Source organism: Anneissia japonica, unplaced genomic scaffold (genome assembly GCF_011630105.1).
Source record: "Anneissia japonica isolate Jap-2015-1 unplaced genomic scaffold, ASM1163010v1 scaffold171446_len717541_cov154, whole genome shotgun sequence".
In the NCBI taxonomy this organism is placed as follows: Eukaryota; Metazoa; Echinodermata; class Crinoidea; order Comatulida; family Comatulidae; genus Anneissia; species Anneissia japonica.
The window spans coordinates 155,495-180,802 of NW_022696538.1; the positions used below are offsets into that span (position 1 = coordinate 155,495).

Genomic DNA, 25,308 nt, shown 5'->3' on the forward strand with positions numbered 1-25,308 from the left:
CTCCCCCCCCCCCCCCACTTCTCCCCCCCCCCCACTTATCGGAGCTTCTCGAGTGATCGATCTTTTATTCATTATTAAACTTTATAATTAAATTGTTATGTGTGGTTTTTTAATTATATTCTCACATTTGAAAAACTCTGTTACCCTTGATTATCATCAAAAATTAGGAGATCGTCTTGTAGGCTCGATGTATGTGAGTGATGTGATGTGAGTATACATTTTACCTAATTAGTTTTTTAAAGTTTTACTATAATAATTAATCTATAATTATGCTATTTATTGTGACTATAATTAGGCCTATGCTATTTATTTATTTAATGACATTTTTCAACATTGGCAGGGGCAGCTGTTACATTGCCGACCACAGACATTATTTTGTGAAAAAAAAGCAAAACTGACATTGCAATTATATTATTGAAACACAAACACAGTACGGTACATAATACAATTTCTTTCAAATAAAATCTAATGGTCGTCCTAATTTATGCGACCAAAATACAACAATCGACACAGATAAGTATCCTGGTTTTATTTCAAAATCCTCAAATTTACGAACAAAACAGTTACAGAAAGTATAATGCGTACTCCAAGTAGGCCTATTGAAATAAACGCCATCGTGCTGGGATTCGATATTTCGACACTAATTGTCATCATCAGGAACCGTTACAATTGCAGTGTAATATTAAATTACAATGAGAAGATAAAGACTTAATTGTTATTAAAATAAATATTTAGTTAATAGACCAAATAAAATTGAATTTTAGTTTCACGTCCGATATTTTACATTAATAATAATAATAATAATAATTATTATTATTATTATTATTATTATTATTATTATTATTATTATTATTATTATTATTATTATTATTATTATTATTATTATTATTATTATTATTATTATTATTATTATTATTATAATAACATTTGGTGAGGGGTTTACTATTGCTATTTACTATATTCTTATCTATAGAAAACTAGCGGTAAATATAAAAACAGTATTTGAAAAAAAGAAGAAAAGGAATCAAAGAAAACCATTTTATTTGATAATTTTGTTTAATATTTCTACGTTCTATGCCCAGAATAATCAATGTTTCAGGATTTTATTTCATTTTACCAGAAAATTTTATATTTTTCGAAAAATAGTAGGCCTACATAGTACATTTTTCATGCGTCTGTCTCCAAAATTCAATGAGGGAGGGGACGTGAAACTAAGGATTGATTTTATTTGCCTTATATATCGGTAAAAAGCTAGATGGTATAAAGTGAGAATTACATGCAAGTATGATTGGAAACAGTAGGCTGGGTGAGATTAGAATAAACAGCCTAAACAAGTAAATAGGAAGGCCAAAACTAAACTTTAGAGGCAAGCCTCAATAAATAAGCCATATGATTTATAAGGAATAAATTGAAATGCCATTGGTTTAATTTAGTGTACTGGGAGAACGTTCCTAATATTGAGTCCAAATGGTGTGGTTGTTTTAAGTAAAAGTTCCCAGTGATTCTCTTTATCTCTGCGATTTTTGTCGCTCCAACTGGCATTATGGTCAATTGCAATCACTCTGAAATTTGAAATTGAATGACCAGCTAAATTGAAATATGATATTTTCTGTTTCATTTTCTGTTATATATGTATGTATATATATAATATATAATATATATATATATATATATATATATATATATATATATATATCAATTTCTACATTATACACATTGTTTTTATATTTTCGTTAATTGAAAAATGTTTGAATTAATTTCAATTTGTCATATTGCAAAAATTTAAAGTAATTGGATTTGGTTAACTATGTGATACGTAAAAAGAAGTTATTTTTTAAAATACTTAAATCTATCTAAAAATAACATCCGCTATCCGCCTGTACAGCATGATAACTCTGATAATTTTTAAATCATTGTGTAAGATAAGTTGGAAAATTAGCAAGATGAATATCAGTGTTGGCAGATGATAATCACCAAGATCGATGTTTGGTATTTAATGGTACTGGTAATCTTTTGAGAAAATGCTAGCAGTATCTCGTAACTACCACCCCCTTTAATACAAATTTAGCTCAGAACTGAAGTGCTAAGCGCTTGCTCCAGTTGTTAGATCAATGAGTAGGCTATACGCGAAAATATATGGTTCAAATCCGGCTTGATTAAAGAACTGTTGACGGTCTATTTATGTTGACATATTACCACTCATGTTTAAAAAAAAAATACTGTAAATTTCACGATTTCAAGTCACAATTGCTACGTTAATTTCAAAACTGTACGTGCTCGACGTACTAGTAGAGGTTCTACGTAAAATCTGCGATTGCGCTTTTCAATTTTGCAGAAAGGACTGAGTTGTCATGCAGCGAAAACGTGCAGCGAGTCGTGCAGTAACAACTACCGAATTATTTCAAACCTACACAAAGTGACAACAGTAGATTTTCAAAAATCATTTTTATGTGAACTTTTGAACGAAATATATAAGAGTAGTTGTGTTCATAAGATCTTTGGCATGCAGTACGATTATTATGGATCCAATCCATTTTTTATTATTGTAGGCTACAGTTCGTCCTCCAAATCTAAATCATTTTTGGGACCTAAAAATTCGGGTTATAATATAATGATGGGGTTATGTTGTGTTAAAAGATTGAATGTTGGTAAGTTGGTACAGTGCTTTGAAAAAGTGGTCTCGTATGGGCTTAATCGTATTAGAAGGATCTCGGAAGAGGGCTCGAATTGAGCAATGTAGGCCTACTGTACTTCTATTTTATATTCCTATTTATTGAATTGAACAATTCAAATAAATAATGTCTTTATCACTACCTCGATCCTGTTTTTTAGATTCAAGATTAAAAATACATTTTTTAGGCCTAATACTATGACTTTCTTTGATAAAAGCAATCTTCCGCAAGCCAAAATCATTGGTAACGGATTCTTCTTAAAAGTCGGCCCATAACAGTCGACCCGTCTTTTAAAATGTGGACTCATTTTATAAGTATAAATGGGATAATGTGTATCCTGTTTAAAAAAAAAATTGGACCGATTTTACTTGCAAATTTATCTAATATGGGACCATATTTTATAAAGTGAACCCATCCTTTTTAGAATGGGTCCATTTCATGCTTGTGTTTTACCTTGAATTTGCCTTAGTAACAAATGCAGTATATGTAAAAAAGGTATCACATTAAAACACTAGAGGGCGGCACATTTAATGTTAAGTAAAGCTTGAGTAAAGTAAAGCCTGTTTTCCACTAGGCGGTTCGCTTTCTGAGCCGATTGGTTGCGCATTTTTTCGCTTCGCAAAAACGAAATAGAAATGTAAATGCGCTTGCGCATTAGCCGACGCTTTCGATTCGCACGAATAAATTCGCTTAGTGGAAAACCGGCTTACGAACTGTACAGTAGGTAAGTTTGAATAAAGCTAACTAGTTGAAAACAGCCTTAAGGGGAAAAAAATAGATGGCGCCAATTAAAGGCAAATTTAAGCTGATTTTTCTAGTTTGATAAATCCAGCCCCAGGTTGCCATAGCCAACAGCATTTATGGTTGGAAACATAAGCATAAATTATTGACAGCCCATCAACATTAAAAACAGGGTAAACCTGGCGCGAGTTGGACAGCATGGTGCTGCCACACTACTAACCACAAGGTTAAATACCTGGATGGTGACTGGTGTGCTAAGCGCCCTTCCATTGTAGTTTATGAAACAAGAGCTTTTACTTATTTTTAACTTTTTAAAAAGTTCTGATGACTGTTGCATTATTTCTGTAATGTATTACAATCAAAAAGTCAGTTTTTGATGCAATGAATAAAAGCAGATATAAATTATAAATTATCACAGCAGGCAAGAAAGTTCTGCAAGGCTTGGTCTGAGGTAGGTTGTAGGAATTTAAAAGTCATATTAAGAATAAAGTTGTTTTTTTTTCTTTCTCATAAAGCATGTAATAATCCTGCAAGTGATTTAACACATTATATTTGATACAAAACATGAAGACAGATTATATCAGTGCATGATTTTTAAATTGTTTTTATTGTTGTAATGTATCACAAATGCATCTTTGAACGTTTTGCAAATGAAAGATGTGACAGTGGACATACACAAGCTACTAAAGTTATAAGGTAATTTAATTTACGACAGTAATCAGGTTTTCTTGCTTAATTCTAGTGTCTTATTATTAGTGAATGGTAAACAAAATGTAGGATATAAAGAGTGATATCTCCATTAAAAAGTACTATAACAAATGAAACATTGTTTATTACAAATTAACATTTAGTATAATTATCATTCTTGCATGAATCATGAGTTATTATTTAATTTTTGTGGGACTAATAATAATTAATGACAGAAAATAATACTGTAAGAAATTAATTGTCTTAGCGATTGGAAAAACTAAATTTTACTCTTCTAAGTTAGTAAGTAAAAGTTTAACTAAATTCATCTGGATCCAAATCAACATTTATATATATAATATATAAAAGTTGTTGAAATCAGTAACATGTGTAAATATGACAATGGAAATCTACACAGTGAAACTAATCTCAATGCCAGTAATCACATATAAACAAAACCAATTTATGAACTGGTTTAAACTCATCTCAATAATGCCTTGTAGTTACAGTATAATAGAAATATGCATTGCGCCCTCTATAATTGTTTTATATCACTCACATCCAACAGCAAGTACACTCGCCAATTGCAGGATGGAATGATGCTTTAGAAAGTCAGTCTCTTAATGAGGCTTTGGGAGTGGAGCTGTTTTCAGTCTTGAGAAAAAAAAATCTGCAGTGTCAGTGTTCAAACCCATGACTCTGGGATTGTGAAGCAAATATTTTAACCATTAAGTTATTCAGCTCAAATCCTTGTCTGCAGAATCTCCAGTTCTACACCACATTCTTTTAGTTTGCAATTATTCTAATGTCAACAGAGAAACATCTTAAATAAATTAATATAAGCTAATACAGAAATTGGATGTAAAGATATTTTTAATGTAAAGTTTATGTATTTTAACAGAAATACTGGTTTTTGCCCTGCAGCAAACCTTTAAAACTTTAATATATGAAACAGAATGTTCACAATTAAGTACAGTACTAGCATATTTGATTATTACAAAGATCTATATATACAGGTATACCATATATATATCAAACATTTACACCTTATGAAATATTCCTTTAATAACATAATTCTTCCAAATGCCATTTGCTTTTAAAAATTTACAAATTCAACTTAAATATATATTAAATTGACAGTTTTTATCTTATTAAAATTACACAAGTAACTTAGGGGAAAAAAACTACAGAATTGGCTTATAAAATTGCACAAAAAAAAGAAAACCTTGATACAACAGCACAAAAGTATCTTTGGCACTCGCTCTTGTCTTTTCTGTTCACTGATGTAGACAAAAATATCAACATATTTGATACAAAATAAACAGAACCATTAGCAAGAAATTATAGCATTATGTAGAAATATATTCATAATGAAATAATAATATCATTTTATATATTTATACTTGTATATAGATTTGAGTTGTCCATATGCTATGACGCTATCAACATCATGTAAACACTGGGATTATATCCTACCTTTATATTTATATCTATCAATTACTGTAGCTATTATACACTGTTCTGTATGATGACATGCAATATCTAAAATTATGCCATGCTATTTGGTCCACCATAACATAACATGTGGTTGCAAAAGACATTTTAAAGGATATCACATAATAATGTGATCATATTATGATAAGCAAAATTTACAAAAATAATAACATCACCCCAACAGGTAACAGTGAACACTATGTGTGTTAAAAAAGTATTTTCATCTCATTTCTAAACAATTAATTTCTCAAAAAATCCATTTAAAAGCATAAATTTTAAGCATGTATATGGTTATTTTTGACATTTACACTATCTACAAATGAACTCCAGTTCGTTAAAGAAAAAAAAATTCTTCAGAATGAAAGATATTAATCATTCCTATTGTTTTCTAATACTTCTCAGATAAAGAAAAATCCAGGGCAATAGGTTCCACAAAAGAAGTGTGACAAATCCTTCAGCAAAACATGAATTTAGTTTAGTGTTCCTGATGCGGTATTCGCAAAGCTTTTAAGTACAGGTCAATAACCTCTTCACTGGTGGATATTTCAGACGTACTGGTTACTTTGAGAGACGCTTTGCTACAATGGACGGATGTTGCTGCAATACTTTGGTTATGGTTTGATTCCACTGATTGCAGAATATCTTGGTTTTCTCTGTCGAGAATATCCAGGAGATCTTCTGTTGAACTGGCGCTTTCCTGCCGTGTATGATTTCCCTTGTTTACTTCCGCTTCTAGTTCTGTTAAACAATGAATTGGATCCACCCCAGAGTTGTAGATAGTCTCCCATACCTGGGTCACTGACGAGTACTTCCCCTTTGAATAGCGCTTAGATATTCGAACCGCACTATTACGATTGAACTGCTTGCGGGGTCTCATTACACACTCTGAAGATTCTGTGTTGGTGGAACATGCCGGCATGTCTTGATCAATACCAGAATCTCTCTTGGAATCACGCTGCCCTTTTGTTTTAACACTAGTCTCCTTATCCAGAATTTCCTCTTCTTTGGTATTTTCAGATTTACTTTCAGATGAGATAGGCTCATCAATACTAAGTCCACTATCAGCACCTCTGTACTTGCCATGTTTCTTAAGAATACCACGGCGGGGTCTACGATTACGACTATCAGATTTCTGACGGACTTTTATACTGTCCTTCTTGACTATAACACAGTTCTGCACAGGTGCAAGATTTTCATATGAATCATTAACAACCTGCTTGTTAGATCCACTGGAGTTTTTCAAAATTCCCACCACTTGTTTAGCAACTGGTTCCTCTGCTCTTTCAGCATCACTGTCGCTCGATAAGTTCAAGTCCAATATTTTTTCGTCTTTGACATCATCAAATGTAAAGCATGAAGGGATTGAAGGTGGATCTGTGACCCAGGGGTCAAGCATAATATCACTTATTGAAGCACGATTCCTTGCATTGACGGTCAGTAGTCTTCGTATTAACCGAGATGCAACTATAATGAGACAAAAAAAATGTTAATATATCAACATTAACAGTTTATCTTCATTCCAAATGAATTTTTTCAAAGTATGTTAATACATATTTTAATTGAATTGACTATAGGAGGAGAGAGATTAAATGTATTTAGGAAATATTCGCAACATCCGCATATGTGCATCCAATTACATTTCACCTTTCTTAAGTATGTGACCACAACAGTCCACATATAATGGCTATTAGGCACCACGCCTTAACCACTACAGGAAACCAGGTTAAAACACTAATCAACTAATTCATATTCTTTCTTTTTATCTTGATACTGTATGTGAAGCCTGATGTTACCATCAATATTGACAAGAGCATAGCTTGAGCTTCTTCACAGGCTGTCAACAGGTAACTATAAGACTGGGGTAAGCATGACCGACAATGGTCTGCATGTTAGAATCCTCACAAACAAGGTTTAGAACCTAAATGGAAATCACTGCACCTTCCCCATTCAATAATTTCTAAAAAATGTACATTCTCATATTTATAAAAAAAAATCTTACCTGGTTTGTTTTCTGGTTCGTAGTACACTCCTTCTGTTATCTGTTGCCGTAGTAATGAGAATTTTGCACCATTAAACGGCATTGTTTTGTAAACCATTGCATATAACATGACACCAAGACTCCAGCAGTCAGCCTATAAGATATTTTTTTAAAATGAATAAATTCTCAGTTTTCTTAAATGGTAAAAAAATACAATATTATCAAAATAGATAATTTAAAAAAAATACCGTGAATGTAGAAACAAAAGCCAAATGAGTTTGAATTGGTTTTGTTGTACTGATTTTTCTAAGGTCCACACAAAAAAAGAGGATGGTTAATGAGATAGATTTTTGAATATTTAAAAAATGGGGAAAAAAGGGCATAACCATAATTTCTTTCACCTTTATCCTCCGGTTTCTAAAATATAAATAAATCTGTATTTCATTAACTGTTCCCAAGTTTTTTGAGTCTTGAAAAAAATCAGTTCTACAGCATATCAACATTTTTTTCCCCTCTGGAGCCTGGCTTATGATTCCCCTGAAATCTGATTAATTTTAATCTTAGCTTCCCATGCTGGCTTTTGAATTTGGAAAGCATATAACTTTCACGCATGCCACCACACATAAACAAATAAATAAAATAGAAAAAGGTATCGCAGTCAAATTGAGCATCAAATTCATTTCCGTTATTACAATGGGAGAAAATAAAGCAAGTTAAATGCAGCGTATTATAACAATCAAAGGGAGAAATTATTACAGCACCTCTATTGATACCATATGCTTATAATGAAAGGAATCGCTATCGGAGTCTGAGGGTAAATGTCCGATGAATAGTGGGGTTCAGGGGTTTTGGTAATTGCACACTCAGATTTTACAGCTTTCTAACAAAGAATGTATTTTTTTAATCAACTTGAGCCTAGTGTTGAACTGACTTAACTCTTAGAAGTCAAAATGTAAAGAATATTCTGTTATATTTGGAATGCAGAAACAAAATGGTGATCTAATCAACAATAACTTAGTAACTACTTGAGAAGAAAGTTTATATTTTCTAAAATTATCAATTAAGTAGGCTGGCAGCAGTGATGGAGTGGCAAAAAAAAAAATATTAAAAGGGCATTCATTATTATTTGGCTAATGCCAGAAATCGTAGATGTGAATGAATACTGTGAATTATTTTAATAACTGGTTTATTTATACTTCTGATGTGCATGATTTTATAATAAAAAAAGTAATCATGAAGAAAATTGCATTTCCTTTCTTGAATATATGAGTCGATTTACCTCTGGGCCATGGTATGGTTTTCCATTTACAATCTCGGGAGAAGCATATAATGGACTTCCACAGTACGTACTCAAAAGCTTATCAGAATATAGTGTTGACAGTCCAAAGTCTGCTATCTAAAGGGGAAAAAAAGATGAACAAATTATATTAGTCATAAAGTCAAGAGCTGTAAATTAAGTAAATCAAGTTTGAAAAACAAATCCTATATATAGTATTTGTGGCTGTATTTACCATACAATGTGGACAAGGATTTTTTAACCAGGGCTAAGAATGTATATACCCCCCTCCCATGTTGTTCTATGGACTGGGCCAAATTGTTAACCATAGACCAAAGCTTTGGACGTTCATTATTATTATTTTTAATTCTCTCAAAATATACACAACATTCATGCAGTAAAAATGCTCCCTTGTTCATAATCCACAGAAACTATATCAATATACAGTATGGCCATCTAAACTAAAATTTGCAGATTTCTGGAAAATGAAATCAACTCAGGTAGGTAACAATATAAGTGTCTTATATTTATCATACTCCTCAGTGTTTGATAGCTTGTAGAAATGGGTGCCTTTAAAATGTAGAAGCCTCCGGCACGATGTAGGGGACTGTGGGGAAGTGGGAAACTTCACTATTTAAAACAGACACATCTATGAAGAACAGTATCATGCCAATGCGATGGGAATTACTGTACACACAGTCAAGTGAGTTTGCCATCAAGTTCACAAGGGTGAAGAAAACCGTGCTAAGACTCATAGTGAGATACAAACACATCAGTAAAAATAAAACCCCAAAATAGATGTCCCATGGACTTTGTTTACAGCCACAGCTTACTGACAAATGATTGGCTAACAGCTGGCTCCAACGATACCTGTTGACAACATAAAGAGATGCTGACACTATGTCATTTTTAATAACACAGCTCATAAAAAAAACATTTACTATAAACATTTTTCAAAAGCATATAATGAGTAGTTTTGGAGTGTAAAATGGGTCTAACATAGTACTTCAAACAACCCATAAAATAATTTTAACTATAAAAAATATCAGTAGTCTGAGCATGGTCCATGTGACATTTTTAAATTCATGTGCATTCTTACATTTTTTTAGATTTTTTTTTCTTATTTATTCAAGAAAAACATAATTGTATGAGAAAGTTTTGAATGTAATAAGGCCATGTAAAATTTAAAAATTGGTTAGTACTAGCATCCTTATGTTATCAATTTTCATTGTAGGGAGGGAAGTTTTATTTTCCTCATGTTGAACATGAAAAAAGAATGTTGCAAGGAAAAAAAAAACAAAACAAAGAAGAAAACAATAGAGACCAAAATTCCATACAAGAAATTATGTAATTCATCTTTAGAAAGCAGAAACTTATGAATAACAGTCATAATGCAATTATCTCTATACAGTATAATCACGGACAATTCACTCCAACACAACAGCCATCATGGATGCCATGTGGCTACAGTACCACAGTAGAGCATTAAACTGTAAGTGGTCTGGCTAGCGTGCGGACGTGTCGTAAACAAACCTGTATTAATATGGAGTTTGTGAGTGTTTTGTAAAAAAAAAAAAAAAAATTATGTTGGTGGCCTCTCTGATGGTAGGGAGGGGATGTTAACCAATTTTTTTTTTACATGGCCTAACTACCTGCAATACTCAAAAGCAATTCTACCCAACTGCCTAAAGAGGAAATTATTAAATCCAACAATTCTATAATGACTGATCTAAGTAGGACATGGACCAAAGATTTATACAGTATTTTGATTATTCTATAACACTTAGACACATGTACAGGAAAAGATAAAGCACGGATCAATTTTAGTTCCTACTAAATATTCGATGAAGCTATGTTTTCCGCACACTACAGGATGTTGTCAGCACTCCCCTGACGCTAATTGTTTCACTGACTTTATAATCTGGTTTGTGACCATGGATTAAACGGTGCTAATATACACGAAGCAAAATAGATATTCATAAAATAATAATTTAATTTTTACAAGGACAGAGAATTTTCTCCGTCAGAGTTACAGCAAGGCAGTACCACAACAATCTAACTTGATTAATGTTACAAATTTTGTAGAAGGCCTTCAACAAACATAACTAGTCTACTGTCAGTTATCGAAGATATAAAAATGAGAAGTGAATAATGATTCATTATCAAACATGGGTGGGAGGGCTACTAAAAGGTAATAATATATCGGAAATAGTTAACGAAGTATTGAAGTCTGTATTTCATAAGATGGCAAATATAACTTGCTACAGTGACTCATACCTTGTAATGTTAAAGCCTCTATTTTAAAGAGGTAAAACTACAATAAAATTTTGATATTTCATGACTCAAGATTTCGGTCTGGCTAGCGTGCGGACGTGTTGTAAACAAACCTGTATTAATATGGAGTTTGTGAGTGTTTTGTAAAAAAAAAAAAAAAATTATGTTGGTGGCCTCTCTGATGGTAGGGAAGGGATGTTAACCAATTTTTTTTTACATGGCCTAACTACCTGCAATACTCAAAAGCAATTCTACCCAACTGCCTAAAGAGGAAATTATTAAATCCAACAATTCTATAATGACTGATCTAAGTAGGACATGGACCAAAGATTTATACAGTATTTTGATTATTCTATAACACTTAGACACATGTACAGGAAAAGATAAAGCACGGATCAATTTTAGTTCCTACTAAATATTCGATGAAGCTATGTTTTCCGCACACTACAGGATGTTGTCAGCACTCCCCTGACGCTAATTGTTTCACTGACTTTATAATCTGGTTTGTGACCATGGATTAAACGGTGCTAATATACACGAAGCAAAATAGATATTCATAAAATAATAATTTAATTTTTACAAGGACAGAGAATTTTCTCCGTCAGAGTTACAGCAAGGCAGTACCACAACAATCTAACTTGATTAATGTTACAAATTTTGTAGAAGGCCTTCAACAAACATAACTAGTCTACTGTCAGTTATCGAAGATATAAAAATGAGAAGTGAATAATGATTCATTATCAAACATGGGTGGGAGGGCTACTAAAAGGTAATAATATATCGGAAATAGTTAACGAAGTATTGAAGTCTGTATTTCATAAGATGGCAAATATAACTTGCTACAGTGACTCATACCTTGTAATGTTAAAGCCTCTATTTTAAAGAGGTAAAACTACAATAAAATTTTGATATTTCATGACTCAAGATTTCAATATGCAGCTGAAAGGTCACTCACAATGCACATCACCACAAAAAAAGTGTCATAACATGCAATAAGAGACATAACAAAAACTAAATATTACAAAAATAGCTAAGCAGTGTAAGTGGATGCAAAAAGTTAAAAATGTTTTGTTGTGTTGTAGAACTTCTCACTTCTAGTTTAATAACTTTTTGGAAAAGCATTTACGTACATTTCGCCCGCAATGTTTTCCCTGGAACAAAATCCAGATATAAATAGTTGGCTCCTGTTGGCATGGCTAGAGGGCAACAGATAGCTAAAGTTTGAAATAGCATCATCAGATATCAAAGCTTCCAAAAGCTGCTCAATGTACTATATATTTATATGATAAACATCATTATAGATCGGATGAACATGTAAATTTCCAGGTAGAGTGAAAGCCAATACAGGTCTGTAGCACATCTGTATGTCCATACTTTTTTTTAAAAATCTTTTTTTACATACAATATATAATACATAATTTACTTGTCTCGCATGTAATTACATTCATGCACGCTATACTGTAAAATGAGGCCCAGTGCAGTATTTATATACAGTAGCATAATTTATATGTTATACTGAAAACATGTTGGGTGCTTATTTTGGATTTTTAAGCCTCGACAATATGTATTTGAGACAAGCAATGACAGCAACGTGACACACTCTTCCAAATAATGAATGAAAGATTTGGCAAACATTTATATTTTTTGTTTACAAATATCATCTGAATGAAGACATCAAACAACTGCCAGAAACGAAATGATAAATCCAAGTTGAGCATTCGCATAGATCTCGTTGTCTGTCGATATTCGTATGTAACCTTTAAAACGGAACTAACCACTTTGATTCATGGCTTTGTAAGGCCTAATGTTTGAACTGCAGACTGATGGGACTCTACATGGACTTTGTCATCATAACAGGCATTCTGTAGATTGACTTGTGCAGGGGTCCTAGCAATAAATAGCTGCTATTCTCGTGGGACAATGTGCTGGAAGACAAACTTCCTTGAATTTGCTAGCTCATTGTTTTTCATTCTGTTGAATTCTCTGAAAGTTTTAGTGGGTGACAGCATGGATGGTGAGAGCAACTTGTTTTGTTGAATGCACTGAACAACAGGGCAGCTAAGAAATTAGTGGAAAACTTACCCAATGGTTTCAGGTTTACATTAAGCTAAATAAAATTAATTGCTAGTTTTCATGTCCCCACCCCTATTAAATTTTGGAGCCTCATGAAAAAAAATTAATTGCGATTTAAAAAAAAAAAAAAAAAAATGTCCATGCAAAATGAAAATGATGATGATCTGAAAGATTATTGTAAAAGGCTAAGAAGAGTTGGAAACAAAAGACCAGCATAACTCCTTTTATACTTCTTTTATAAAAAAAAATAATAATAAATTATTATTTGCCAGCATTTTTACCACTGGTATATAGAATAATAAATAGCAAATATCTTCACCAAAAAAATAATTTCAAATCCCGGATGTGTAAAGATTGGTTTAAATACAAATCGCTACACGTTATTGCCAACAGCTTTCGGTGATGCTAATCAGTTAGTCGTATTAGGAAGCCTTCCCAGTTGCTCTGGGCACTGACTGCTACGCAGTACAACGATTGCACTGAAGACACTGTAGTGACTTTGTAGCGATTTTATGGAAACCTGGCTTTCAATTAGGCCTAATATCATTTGGCCTTATATGAAAAATTTCAATACCCCAACAGAATGAAATGGGTGTGTCAGAAAGTTAGGTTAATTGCATTAAATTGTAGATCTATAAAATGAAATAGTATTTATCCTGTCAGATCTTGACATTCATTTTCAATGTCTTCTGCAGGATTTCAATGTCAAATATACAAATTAAAATACTTCATTTAAATCTAGGATCATAAGCGTTATTTGTAATCCAATGCAGTGACATTTTTAAACCTCTGTCAAAAACAAAAACATGTGACATGCCTAAATATGGTTATGATAACATCACATTATGACCATATATAGGCACATCATGACTATATATGGTCATAAAAGTTTTTTGTCAAAGAAAATTTGATCTAGACAGACCCTACAAGTCAAGGCTCTGTTCTGAAACTTTTGGAATACTGTACAGTAAAATTTAGAAGAACTTATGGTTTATGAAATTTTTTCTAAATGGAATAAATCCATTCTGTGAGCTTAAACAAGGCTTGCACTTATACTAATAATCACTCTACTCTACAGAATTTTCTAAGCCTTTGCACGGAATAGCACTTGTAGATTGGAATTCTCCATCAACATAAAGGATTACACTTGGTGGAATTTGTAAACGGAAATATTGGATATTGAGTCTTTTGATGATATCGGAAATCCCAAATAGCACAAAAAAAAACTTGATGATAACCATGACAGGCTGGTAAAGAGATTTGTTCAAAGATAATACAAGTCAACTGAGCAAAGGCGGAAATCTGTGACAGGAAATCATACTACAAACTGCAGGAAAAATTGGATGAACACAGGATCCAATAGGAGATACAGCAGCTGTTTCAGGCGGATTCACTGATCTACATTCTGGCCACAGAGATAGTGGGGACTACCAACAGAAGACAAGGCTGCCAGGGTGTGAATGTATCTGGTACGAGTAGAAATAGCTTGGATTAGGAATTTTTTCTCCAGTGTATTAAAAGATTCTGCTGACCTGGAGACAGGAAATAAATTTCAGTCATCTTGCAAAGGGTAGAATAAAAAATATAACAAGAAACATCTTTTATTTATTGTTTAACAGAAACAAAAATACACAATATTAATGATCTGCAGTACTTTAAACAGGAGAGAAGATAAATTGCAAAGATCAAAAATATATTCACATACCGGTATCTAATATTAGCAAGAGCAATAAATAGTTTCAGGATTATCTTTTATAGTAATTTCAAAATTGTACATATCCATAACCACATTATTTCTTGAGAGGCATCAGTAGAATAGTTCAGCAGACTACACGCTGTCTTTTGCACTACTTTCGGTTACTTCATCTACCCAAAAAAAGGCTGCAAGTTATAAATAGCTGTAAATGACACTACAGATACTTGTTATACTAGACATTGACACCTATACATCGACATGGATCCTAGGAACCTAGAAAGAAAACATTATCTGCACAAACTTATTTTAACTACCAAACAGAACAAAAGACATACAATATCTATACCCTCTGGATTATGGATACAAAAACAAGAAAATCATGAAACTAATTTCAAGGGGTAAGATCAAAATTTTCTAGTTTAAATTTGTAGTGCAGCAATCTTGTGGCTGTCAATGCCTAGCAGTATGCTATTAAGGGCCCTGTCATTTACTTACAACTTCATTGTCAAGTTACATCTAAAGAATGCAAGAAGCTGAAAATAATGGTATAAAAAAAAGTAGCCTAAAACTGCTTCAAGCTATCTAATCCTAAATTTCATAAACTGATGTAAGTTTCACTGTTAATTAAGATTTGTGGTGAAGTAAAGTTTTAGGAATTCAGACAGATGCCAATTTCACAAAATTATTTATAGATGCGTATGTACTAACTTACGAATTGGTAAATGTGAACAACTAAAGATCATAATGGATTATGGTGGCATTTGCAGTAAACACATTAAATCTAATGTTGTATTAATAGAGGTAAACATTTATTTATTTTTATTTATTTTATAACAATCGTCCAACAGGAACTCTTCGTTCCCACTTACAGGTGAAAATTGCAATAAACATCAAAAAAGTAATCAATACAATAAAATCACAAGATATAAAAAGATTATTATTATTATTGCTATGATTAAAATTAATATTTCTGAATTTACAATAAATATGTAAATAAACATACATTTCTATACTATTTGAAATATTTGCAACTATTTTGGTTGAAGGTGTACTGGAGAGAATTGCACAGATACTGCATGAGCCTTTTTTGTCTTCAGTCAACCTACTGTACATTTTTTTACAGTTAAATGAAAGTAATGAGATCATTAATAATATATTAAATACTGGAATAAAGTAGCTCTTCTGTTAAAGGACTATTTTTCAACTACAGTATTTGGAAACCAAAATCTGTGTACTGCTCAAATGTACCAACAATATTGTTTCATTTTATTTGGTTAGACCACAGCAGAGTAAAGTATAGGATAAAGTTACACCACTGAGCTTTAATTTACTTGTCTTCAAACTTTTTTTGGAATATAATATAACACATGAAACTACAGTAAAACGAGATTATTCAAAATCATCATGATTTCAAGTCCACTGTAAATGGGAATTGTCTCCGGTGTTAAAATAGCATTACATTACATCAGTTGAGAAGGAATAGGCTTTTGTTAGGTCTACTCACTTTTACTGCATTCCATAATATAAATAGTTCCACACCTATATTTAAAAACTAACTTCTTTTGAAAATCACAACAAAAGTTTACCAATTACTGTCTGTTTACAATTTGATACTAAGATGTCACTAAAGGAAGTTGGCAATTAAATTTCAACCAAATCCATTCATTATTTAACATAAAAATAACGCTAAAAAGAAAAGATCGACGTTTCGACTCCTTCATGGTGTCATTTTCAAGATCAAATGATGAAGTAAAAAATATACAGCAACTATAATCTATAGAAAAAGCTAATCTACAATGTAAAAGTTAATAACAGTGGGATATTAATCCCTGTGTTAGATAAAAAGCTTTGCTTTGACAGAGTCACTTTATTTATTCAGACTGGGTTTTAGTTGTCTAATAAATAGCATTTCATGAATGAGAGTCAAATTTGTTCCTACATTTCTTTAAAATGTTGAAACATGACTCAATACTGCTTGGGCTGATATGATGGTCCTTAGCATGTTGTCCTAACAGAAATCTTTTATGTTCAGCAATACGTTGGTAGAGGTGTCGGTTTGTGTATCCGACATAACTTACATTCACACAAGTCACATTTAAATCTGTACACAACATTGACATTGTAGATTAGCTTTTTCTATTGATTATTGTTGCTGTATATTTTTACTTCATCATTTGATCTTGAAAATGACACCATGAAGGAGTCGAAACGTCGATCTTTTCTTTTTAGCCTTATTTTTATGTTAAATCCATTCATGCCCTTAATAATAACCTTAAGTCAATAAAACCTACCTGATTCTATATACTTTCTCTTCTGAAACATTAACAAAGTATTTTTCCCTATTCAATTCTACAAAACTCTACAAAGCTTTTAGACCAGTAAATTATAATCCAAATTTAGTCTAATTGTTATTTTGCAGAAAGTTTAAAGTCATGATTCATTTTTTATTTGTATAAAAGATTGGCAGCCTAGCTAACAATGACAACATTCAAATCAGAAATTAAGTTTCATTTTATAGTTACATTTTCAATGCTTTGTATAGACATTTCTACAGGCATACTCAGGGATGTAATTATGGTGGGGGGGCGTCACCCATCCTTGAAGTTTTCCACCCAGTGTAAAGTTAATTTTATGACCCTCCACCCACCCTTGTTTACCCACTTTTCCATCCTTTAAAAGTCTCTTATTATTTAGAGTTAAACTAATGTTGTCACACACTCACCCTAAAAATGTCTATCACCCACAATTAGTTTTCTTCAGCTATAACCCTGCATACTATATTCCTACAGTACATTGCAATATGCAGATTCCAATAACAACCAACAATTCAAAATCAATGGTGGGATAATCAAGGGGGGTCTGAAGCCCCCGACTGGGGGAACTGGGTGGGGGGGGGCTGCCGATGCCCCAATGAGGAGGCAGATTTCCTGACGAGAGCAAAATGGGTGTGGTTGAGCGTCGCTTGAAATAGTCCGACAGAGCGCTCCCCCCAGAGCACGCAGGCGCCACCCCTGACTTTATTCCTAAAGCATCATGCATTTTAATTACAGGATTAAGTTGTACCGCAACAACACTCTCTGGTTGTACATAACGTAAGTAATTTAGTATTTCCTGTTCAAATCCAGGCCAGGTAAAGGGGGTCAACTGAAAATACCCTTCGGTTATTTCACTCAAAATACCCTTCAGTATTTCATTCATTCAAAAAAGCTCTCTGTGTAATCATGGTGGTATGGTGTAATTAATTCTTACCCCATAAAATGATGAATGTCAGAACACAGCTTTTATTGTTCAAGTTCTGGAAGTTTCTATCATGTCACAACCAATATGCCATAGACATCACAACCAACAAACCCACAAGTCAGCTACGAAAACTATCAATCATACTGAATGAATGTTCCAGCAGAAACAAAGTGCAGTACTATGGTATGATCTTGTGGGCATGGAATTAGAAATAGTAAGAATCAATTAAAATTGAACAGGAAGACACTGTATCACACTACCACATTAATTGACTTTTATGAGATGATAGGAAGTGAAGTTCAACAGGGTAGGTGGTAGTTTTGATTCTCAGGAATCTCAGTACATGCCTTCATCCTCTACAACAATAAAGGTGTTAATCTTCACTGAATGGTAAATGGTGAAAGACCTAAGGCTATCTTTAAGTATTTTCCCATCATCAACAAAGTAATTGTAACTGGTACTAAATAATGTATTATTTCACACCTATGTCACATTATTGGGGTTAATTAACTTGTAAGTTACTGACCCAAAGATAACATACATACTTATTCTAATATAAAGCAAAAACAGGGCACAATTTAATATTTACATTTTCAGATGAACATAAGCAGAATGCTGGGAAGGGAATTGGATTATTTGTATTTAACATGATTATTTTTAATCAAATTACTCATACAGTATTTTAAAGGTAGCTTTTCATGATTGCCACTGATGTTTTTGATGTTATAAATTTATAATTCACTATTCATTAGAAAAAATGGAGAAAAGTTCTTCAAAATTGTGTACAGTTTCAGAAAACATAGAAAAAAACAGTAATCTATTACCATAAATTTAAAATAAACGATGTGAATGTTTGTATTACGGAAAACTTTTCCAGAACCATATCTAAAAGATACAATTGGGATTATGCACCCCCTAAATCGAAAAGGTTCGAATTTTTCAATCCTTGAAAAAAAATTGAGGAGGAAGAACGTATATCATGGAATAATTTTTTCATGTTAGAAACCTTAGATCACAATCACCTAAATGAAAAGCAGGACCCTGTCCACACCAGGGGTGGCTAGACTTCCCCGACGGGGGAGAGGCGTGGATCCTCTTGTCGGGGAGCTTGGACCCTCGTCGGGGAATTCCTGGCACCGCCCCTGGACCACGCACGTTTTATGTGACAAATGTGTGTACCCTCAACTTTCTCATGTGAACATAAAGACTTTATATCACACCCACGTACGCATGCAAATTTGTGACATATTGATAATGTGGACAGATCTTTCAGATTTGGTACAACTTTAAGTGTTATTTTAGTGGAACTTGAGAATATTGCATACAGAAACATTGCGAGTTGGAAAATGCAAGTTGCGGTCGAAATACACAATCTACATTTTCACATTTTATTAGAGACATCATGAAATGAAATACGAAAACATTCACAAAGAATCAAGTTGATTGGAAGCCAAGCACGCCATAGATAGGAAAATACACCTGTCTTCACAAAATCACACTTGAAGTAATCTAATTAAGTATGATTAATTACATATTTGAGATTAATTACAGATATAAATAATGATACAACAGAGATTAAATTCTCTTATCCCTGTTCCCGAGTGCAAGATACATGAGTTGGTATCTAATAACCTTTCAGGCCTTGTCTTGATTCATCGAAGATTACCGTACTAAATTCTACTTGCGGAGAATGAAACTTTCATTTCCCTTGGCTTTAATCCTCTATTAGGGAAGCAAGTTTGAGTCTTTGAGTTTACCGATATAGTATAGTGACAGATTACTTTCACAACACCAGAACCTTGCTAACAATCTTAATCCTACTACTTAACTTATTTGTTATAAGAAAAGTATAGTGCTTCAAAACTCATTTTCAAAGTATAAAAAAAGATTCCTTTTTTAGCAAAGGATTGCAATTTTGTTGGGAGTCTCCGAAAAATGGCAGTCTCCTGTACTTTTGTGAACCAAAAATTTTCAACAAACTAATTCCATGGAACAATTTTGAGCTGGAAAATATATTAGCTTATATACCTAATTAAGGCATATAGGACATATGACAGGCCTGTAAAAAAATCATTATCTTGAATTCAGATTTGAAGTCTGGAAATGATGAATCATTTTTAACAATAAATCCATTATATTTAAACTATCTACTTTCTTACAGATCAATGTGATTTTAGTATAGTTTAAACAGCAAAATCTTTACAAAAATATATACACATACCTATGGTAATGTACTGTATATACACCAGAGAGGAAATTATGAATGTGGGCATATCAGGTGACAACAAAAAGTGTGCTGTGGTAACATTCTTTGGAAATTAATCATAACATTGAGGCTCCATGATTGAGGTAATAACTTCCTTCTTAGATACACCCATTAGTTTCCCCCGCATACCATCATCCTCGGCAATTACTCCCATATGCATCATCATAAAATAATTTTTTTTTTATAGAAAATCACTTTGTTTTGTTTTTTTTGTTATATGCAATCTCAATCTAAAGTGATATGACCACCCTCTCCATGTCAATTTATAACTCCATAGATTTTATAAAATAACAACAATGAGATAGACATAGAAATCATACTTTCTAAAGGAAAATATTTTTATATGGGTTATGGCTAAACATTCATCACTAATTCCCCTCTAATTCAACTAAGCAGTTTCATTCAGTAATATATTCTTATTGTGAAATTGATCAGACTTTTGCACAATTTATATAAAAAAAAATTGATGATACCCATTAAATCATACTTTTAAAAACTGCCAATTAAACAGAATAAAAACCTATTTTGTACCTAATGCTAACTTTACATATAAATCAATTATCTGCTAAATAATAGGCCAAAACAAATGAAAGATTAGTCCACTCCACTAATGAAATGTTTGAAGTAAAGTGTCAATGTTAACAGCCTGTATTATTCCTTCCAAAAGGTCTACTGTACCTTTCTAAAGAAGGTTAAAAACTATATCAAGTCGAGGACAAAACAGTTTCCTGTTTCGGGATCTCATCAATAAAAGTCAATTACAAATTCTGAATGGAGGTATGCATACAAAAAAAGAAGAAAAAAGTGCTTTAATTTGGTCAAGATTACAATATTTTATGTATTTCCTTTTAAATTCATTGAAAATGCAGTGCAGTGCCAAAAATTCCTAAAAGAAAGTTCCGGGATCCACAATAGGGTGTCCAAAGATTCTCAACAAGCAACAGGGGTCAAAACACCCTCAGCTCCAAAGTTTTTAGGGAAATGTTAGGAACAGACACCTCTAAATGGCCAAAAATGGCAATCTCGGTAGACTGGTAAATGCTTTGTGTAGTGTTCCCGACAAAATAACTGGATTCTTCCCCAACGAGGATCCAGAATTCCCCAATGGGGGTTCATGAGCCCCTAGACATGCATGCATGCCACTGACTGCATGAATGAAGTGCCATGCGATGCCACTGAAATTTACCACCTGCATTAAATTTTTGTAATCAATTTTTGAACAAAAGATAAATGTACCATGCTTCAAATAAATCAAAATGTCCACCTGCTTAGCATCATTCTTAACAAAAACTTAGTAATAAAAGCAAGATTTCAAGCATTTTGAAATGTCATATTGGAAAAAACAGTGGCTTATGCAGAGGCGGCGATGACGACAACAAGGCACAAAATAATCTTGAATAAAAATATTGAGCATGAAAATTGCAACATCACAGGCAAGATAGACGCATGTATAGCCAGCCTCAACCATCTCTGTCCTTTGCTTAGAAATATTTATTTTTGACAATATATTACAATTTAACAACAAATAAACTATTCCATGTTTCAAAAGCTATAAATTTGTCAATGCTAGAAATACACTAAAGATGCAATAATGAGTCAATAGTTACCTTAACATTTAAGTTTTCATCTAATAAGACATTTTCCAGTTTTAAATCTCGATGGGCGATGTTAAGCTGGAAGAAAACAATCAAACAATAACTTATAAGTTAGGATCATGTTTGTTTCAATGTTAACAAAAAGATATAGAAAAAAAATATCCCACAAAATCTCCGGCAAATAGATTTCTTTTTAAATGGATTCTTCATTCTTGAAACTGTAAAGGAGCATCCCAACAAACACAAAACGTTCTTATAATATTCGCAAACGTTGCAGTTAGGTATGTAACAAAATAACGCTTTCACAATGTTGTAAGAACGTTCAAACGTTGTGACGTTGTGAAATTAGGTTAAAATTATGTACAAATGGTTCTACAAAATAATGTTTTTATCACCAAACTGTAACGTTATTATAACATTCTTATGCAATATTGTTAGCTGGAATTACAGGGTATACCTTTTTTTCTTTTTAAAATTGACTTACACATCTTTATATGAAAAATGAGACAATGTTTAAAATATAGAGGTCAAAAGCTAATAATTAACACAAAAAATGTTAAAATCGGATAACAAATGGCAAAAATATGATATTTGTCTTCGGTCTACATGTATTAAGACATTAAAATTCCTGATTTTAAGACTATCGTTTTTGATGACAAGAGCCTAGGTAGTTTATTGAGATCTGGTTAGGGGTTGTCCACAATTATCAAAATTTTCACAAGTATACAAACAGTAGGCCTACACTGGGGGTGGGAGAGGTACTGTATACATATTTGCACACTTTTACATGCATGAAAATGTTGATTTAAAACAATATACAATATTTAAAATAATGATTTTTAATAAATTATACTGAAATTATGAATATAATACTGGTCTCCCTTCAATTACAGACCACTTTTGGGAACAGGGTTTTCATGGTCTTTAGCAGCTTTGGTCTCTAAAAGTACAATAAAAATAAAAGACTATTGGCGGTGTCTCTAATTAGATGTAGACCTGTATACATTTTTATGTAACCAAGTACAATAGTTTAGTTGACAAAAAATGGAGAATGGGTTTGTAAAATCAACATTTGTTATGTACACTTTCAATAATATTGTTTGTACACTTGCGAAAATCTTGATAATTGTGAAAAGCCCCTTACATTTATCTATCTGATTTTAAATTACAAAAACAGTGGGCAAGTGGACAGGAAGGCAAGGTAGACAAAAGGAACAAAACAAAAAAGACATGCAGCATACCTTGTGACAATAACTGACAGCAGACACTATCTGTCGAAAGAATTTCTGAGCATCTTCCGGAGTCATTTTATCATCATTGATATAGTCATACAGTTCACCACCATTGGCATATTCCATAACCATCACAATCTTATCTCTACTCTCAAAAACTGAAAGAGAATTAAACAATTTTATAACATAACTACAATAGCAAATTCAGTTCAATGAAGTAAAATTTACCGACAAAAAGTTATTTCTAAATTCTGAATTGATAATGCTTCATATAATTTGTAACATCATGGGAGAACTCATTATAAAAATGTTAACGAAATATTATCATTTGAAAAAATCTTTTAAAGGCTATTTTCAATTTCATTACCCAGAATTAAATGTCTGATTTCCAGTTTTATTTGACTTTCAGTTTTTAATTATGCAACTTGTATTAATTTCTTAATTACAGTAATATCTGATGTGTCAATGTCATTTAGTAAAATGCTAGAATGTCAAAAGATGGTTTCCTTTATTTATGTCGGGCAATAAATGAAAACCATTATAAAAGAAGGTTATTAACTTGTGAAGGGTGAGAAGTCAACTAGAATTACAAAAGGTGGAATGCAATAAACTGCAGAAGACTAATAACTCATTTTACATCTTCTTTGGAACAATGAACAGAGCTCTAATACAAAATATTGGATTAAGAAACCCATCAAGTTGAGCTTTTTGATGCACCCCAGCTGAGGTTTCCCCTGTATCCTTGGAGCCAATGCCCATCCAAGGCAACAGATTGGTGAATGACAGGGTAAACTATTGTTAATGAACAAAGTCTAGGGGATATTATGTGATATTGACAATGGTACATGCCAAGCTTTCCCAAAAGTCCCATCTACATATCTGACAAAGACCCCTGTAGAGGTGAAGCGATGCATGGATAAACAACTATTACTGTTATTAAAGCATTTTGATATAACAACTTAAGAAATCTACTTGGTACATACAAAACAAAAGACCACTAATAGGTGAAGTGAAATTGGCATTTAAGAAAAAACTATATCTGCTATAATTCCCATTTTGATCTCACTAAACCACCTGAAAATGTCCCAATACATGACAAGGTACCCTGTAATATTAGAATGAAGTTTAAATGGTAAATCGCCTTAATCAAGTGCTGGTAGGACTAAATAGTTTCCGCAGTAGGCTAAACGTCTACACAATAAAATTAATTTATGACATCAAAAAGATCAACAAAATCTAAAATTATTCTTTGGATTAACTTATAGCTCAACAGGATTTAGAGAGCAAACTCATCCCTTCTCTGCTTTCCCTATAAACCACAAACCAGCATTCATTCTTGTTCCAAGCCTTCTCATGGGATCTATTTCCCATCCATTTATAAGCAATTATACATTCTTTCACTTCCTCTCTCCATGCTCTGATGAACCTACACCATTTGGTCATCATTACCTGACCAAGGCTAATACTACATACATTCTGACCTATCACAAACTATAGCTAAAAATCAGAGATCTAGGAATGCAAGGAAATTACAAATTGTCTCAGGATTTTGTCATTCATTAGTACAAACACTTCCGTTAATACTGCAATAGACAAAAATTTCTTTTTTCTACAAAACTTCAGCTAAATTTCAATTATTAAAAAAACAACCATTGACAGCAATAATAAATTATTCATAGGAGAAAAAAATGTTCTACCCAAGTAACATAGAAATTACGGTCAGTTCAGTCAGAATTATTGTTTAGTAATAATAATAATATCATCTTACTAGGCAGAGTGTATATGTAGGCTTTTTTTCTGCATTATTATTATTTTTTTTAATTAATAAATTATATTTTAATTATTCATTTATTTATTTTTTTGTACATTTATTTTAAGACAGGACTGGCATGGATGGGAAGATAGGCAAAATAAAGATGCAAATACGCTTTAGGGCCACAATCCATTAATACCCTGGCGCACTCCTGGACCTCTGCCAGGACCTAAGTCAGTGCCAGGGTGTGGCATGGCTATCACTCACAAATTAATAAACATCTGTTTGGTTATATTACACCTTTATTTATAAGAACCAGTAAATGTTTGCC

General features: G+C 32.5%; 1 protein-coding gene across 1 annotated transcript in view; it reads right to left on the reverse strand.

The window, feature by feature from the left end:
• Window positions 1-4,090: 4,090 nt before the first annotated feature.
• The window catches only part of LOC117102104 (NUAK family SNF1-like kinase 1), a 41,248-nt gene continuing 20,030 nt past the window's right edge, over window positions 4,091-25,308 (reverse strand). Inside the window, exons 3-7 of the mRNA XM_033242305.1 lie at window positions 23,234-23,382; window positions 22,005-22,070; window positions 8,852-8,968; window positions 7,594-7,726; window positions 4,091-7,058 (exon numbers count right to left, since the gene is read on the reverse strand). Coding sequence (XP_033098196.1) covers window positions 6,070-7,058; window positions 7,594-7,726; window positions 8,852-8,968; window positions 22,005-22,070; window positions 23,234-23,382 — 1,454 coding nt within the window. The 3' untranslated portion in view covers window positions 4,091-6,069. The remainder of the gene's footprint in view (window positions 7,059-7,593; window positions 7,727-8,851; window positions 8,969-22,004; window positions 22,071-23,233; window positions 23,383-25,308) is intronic.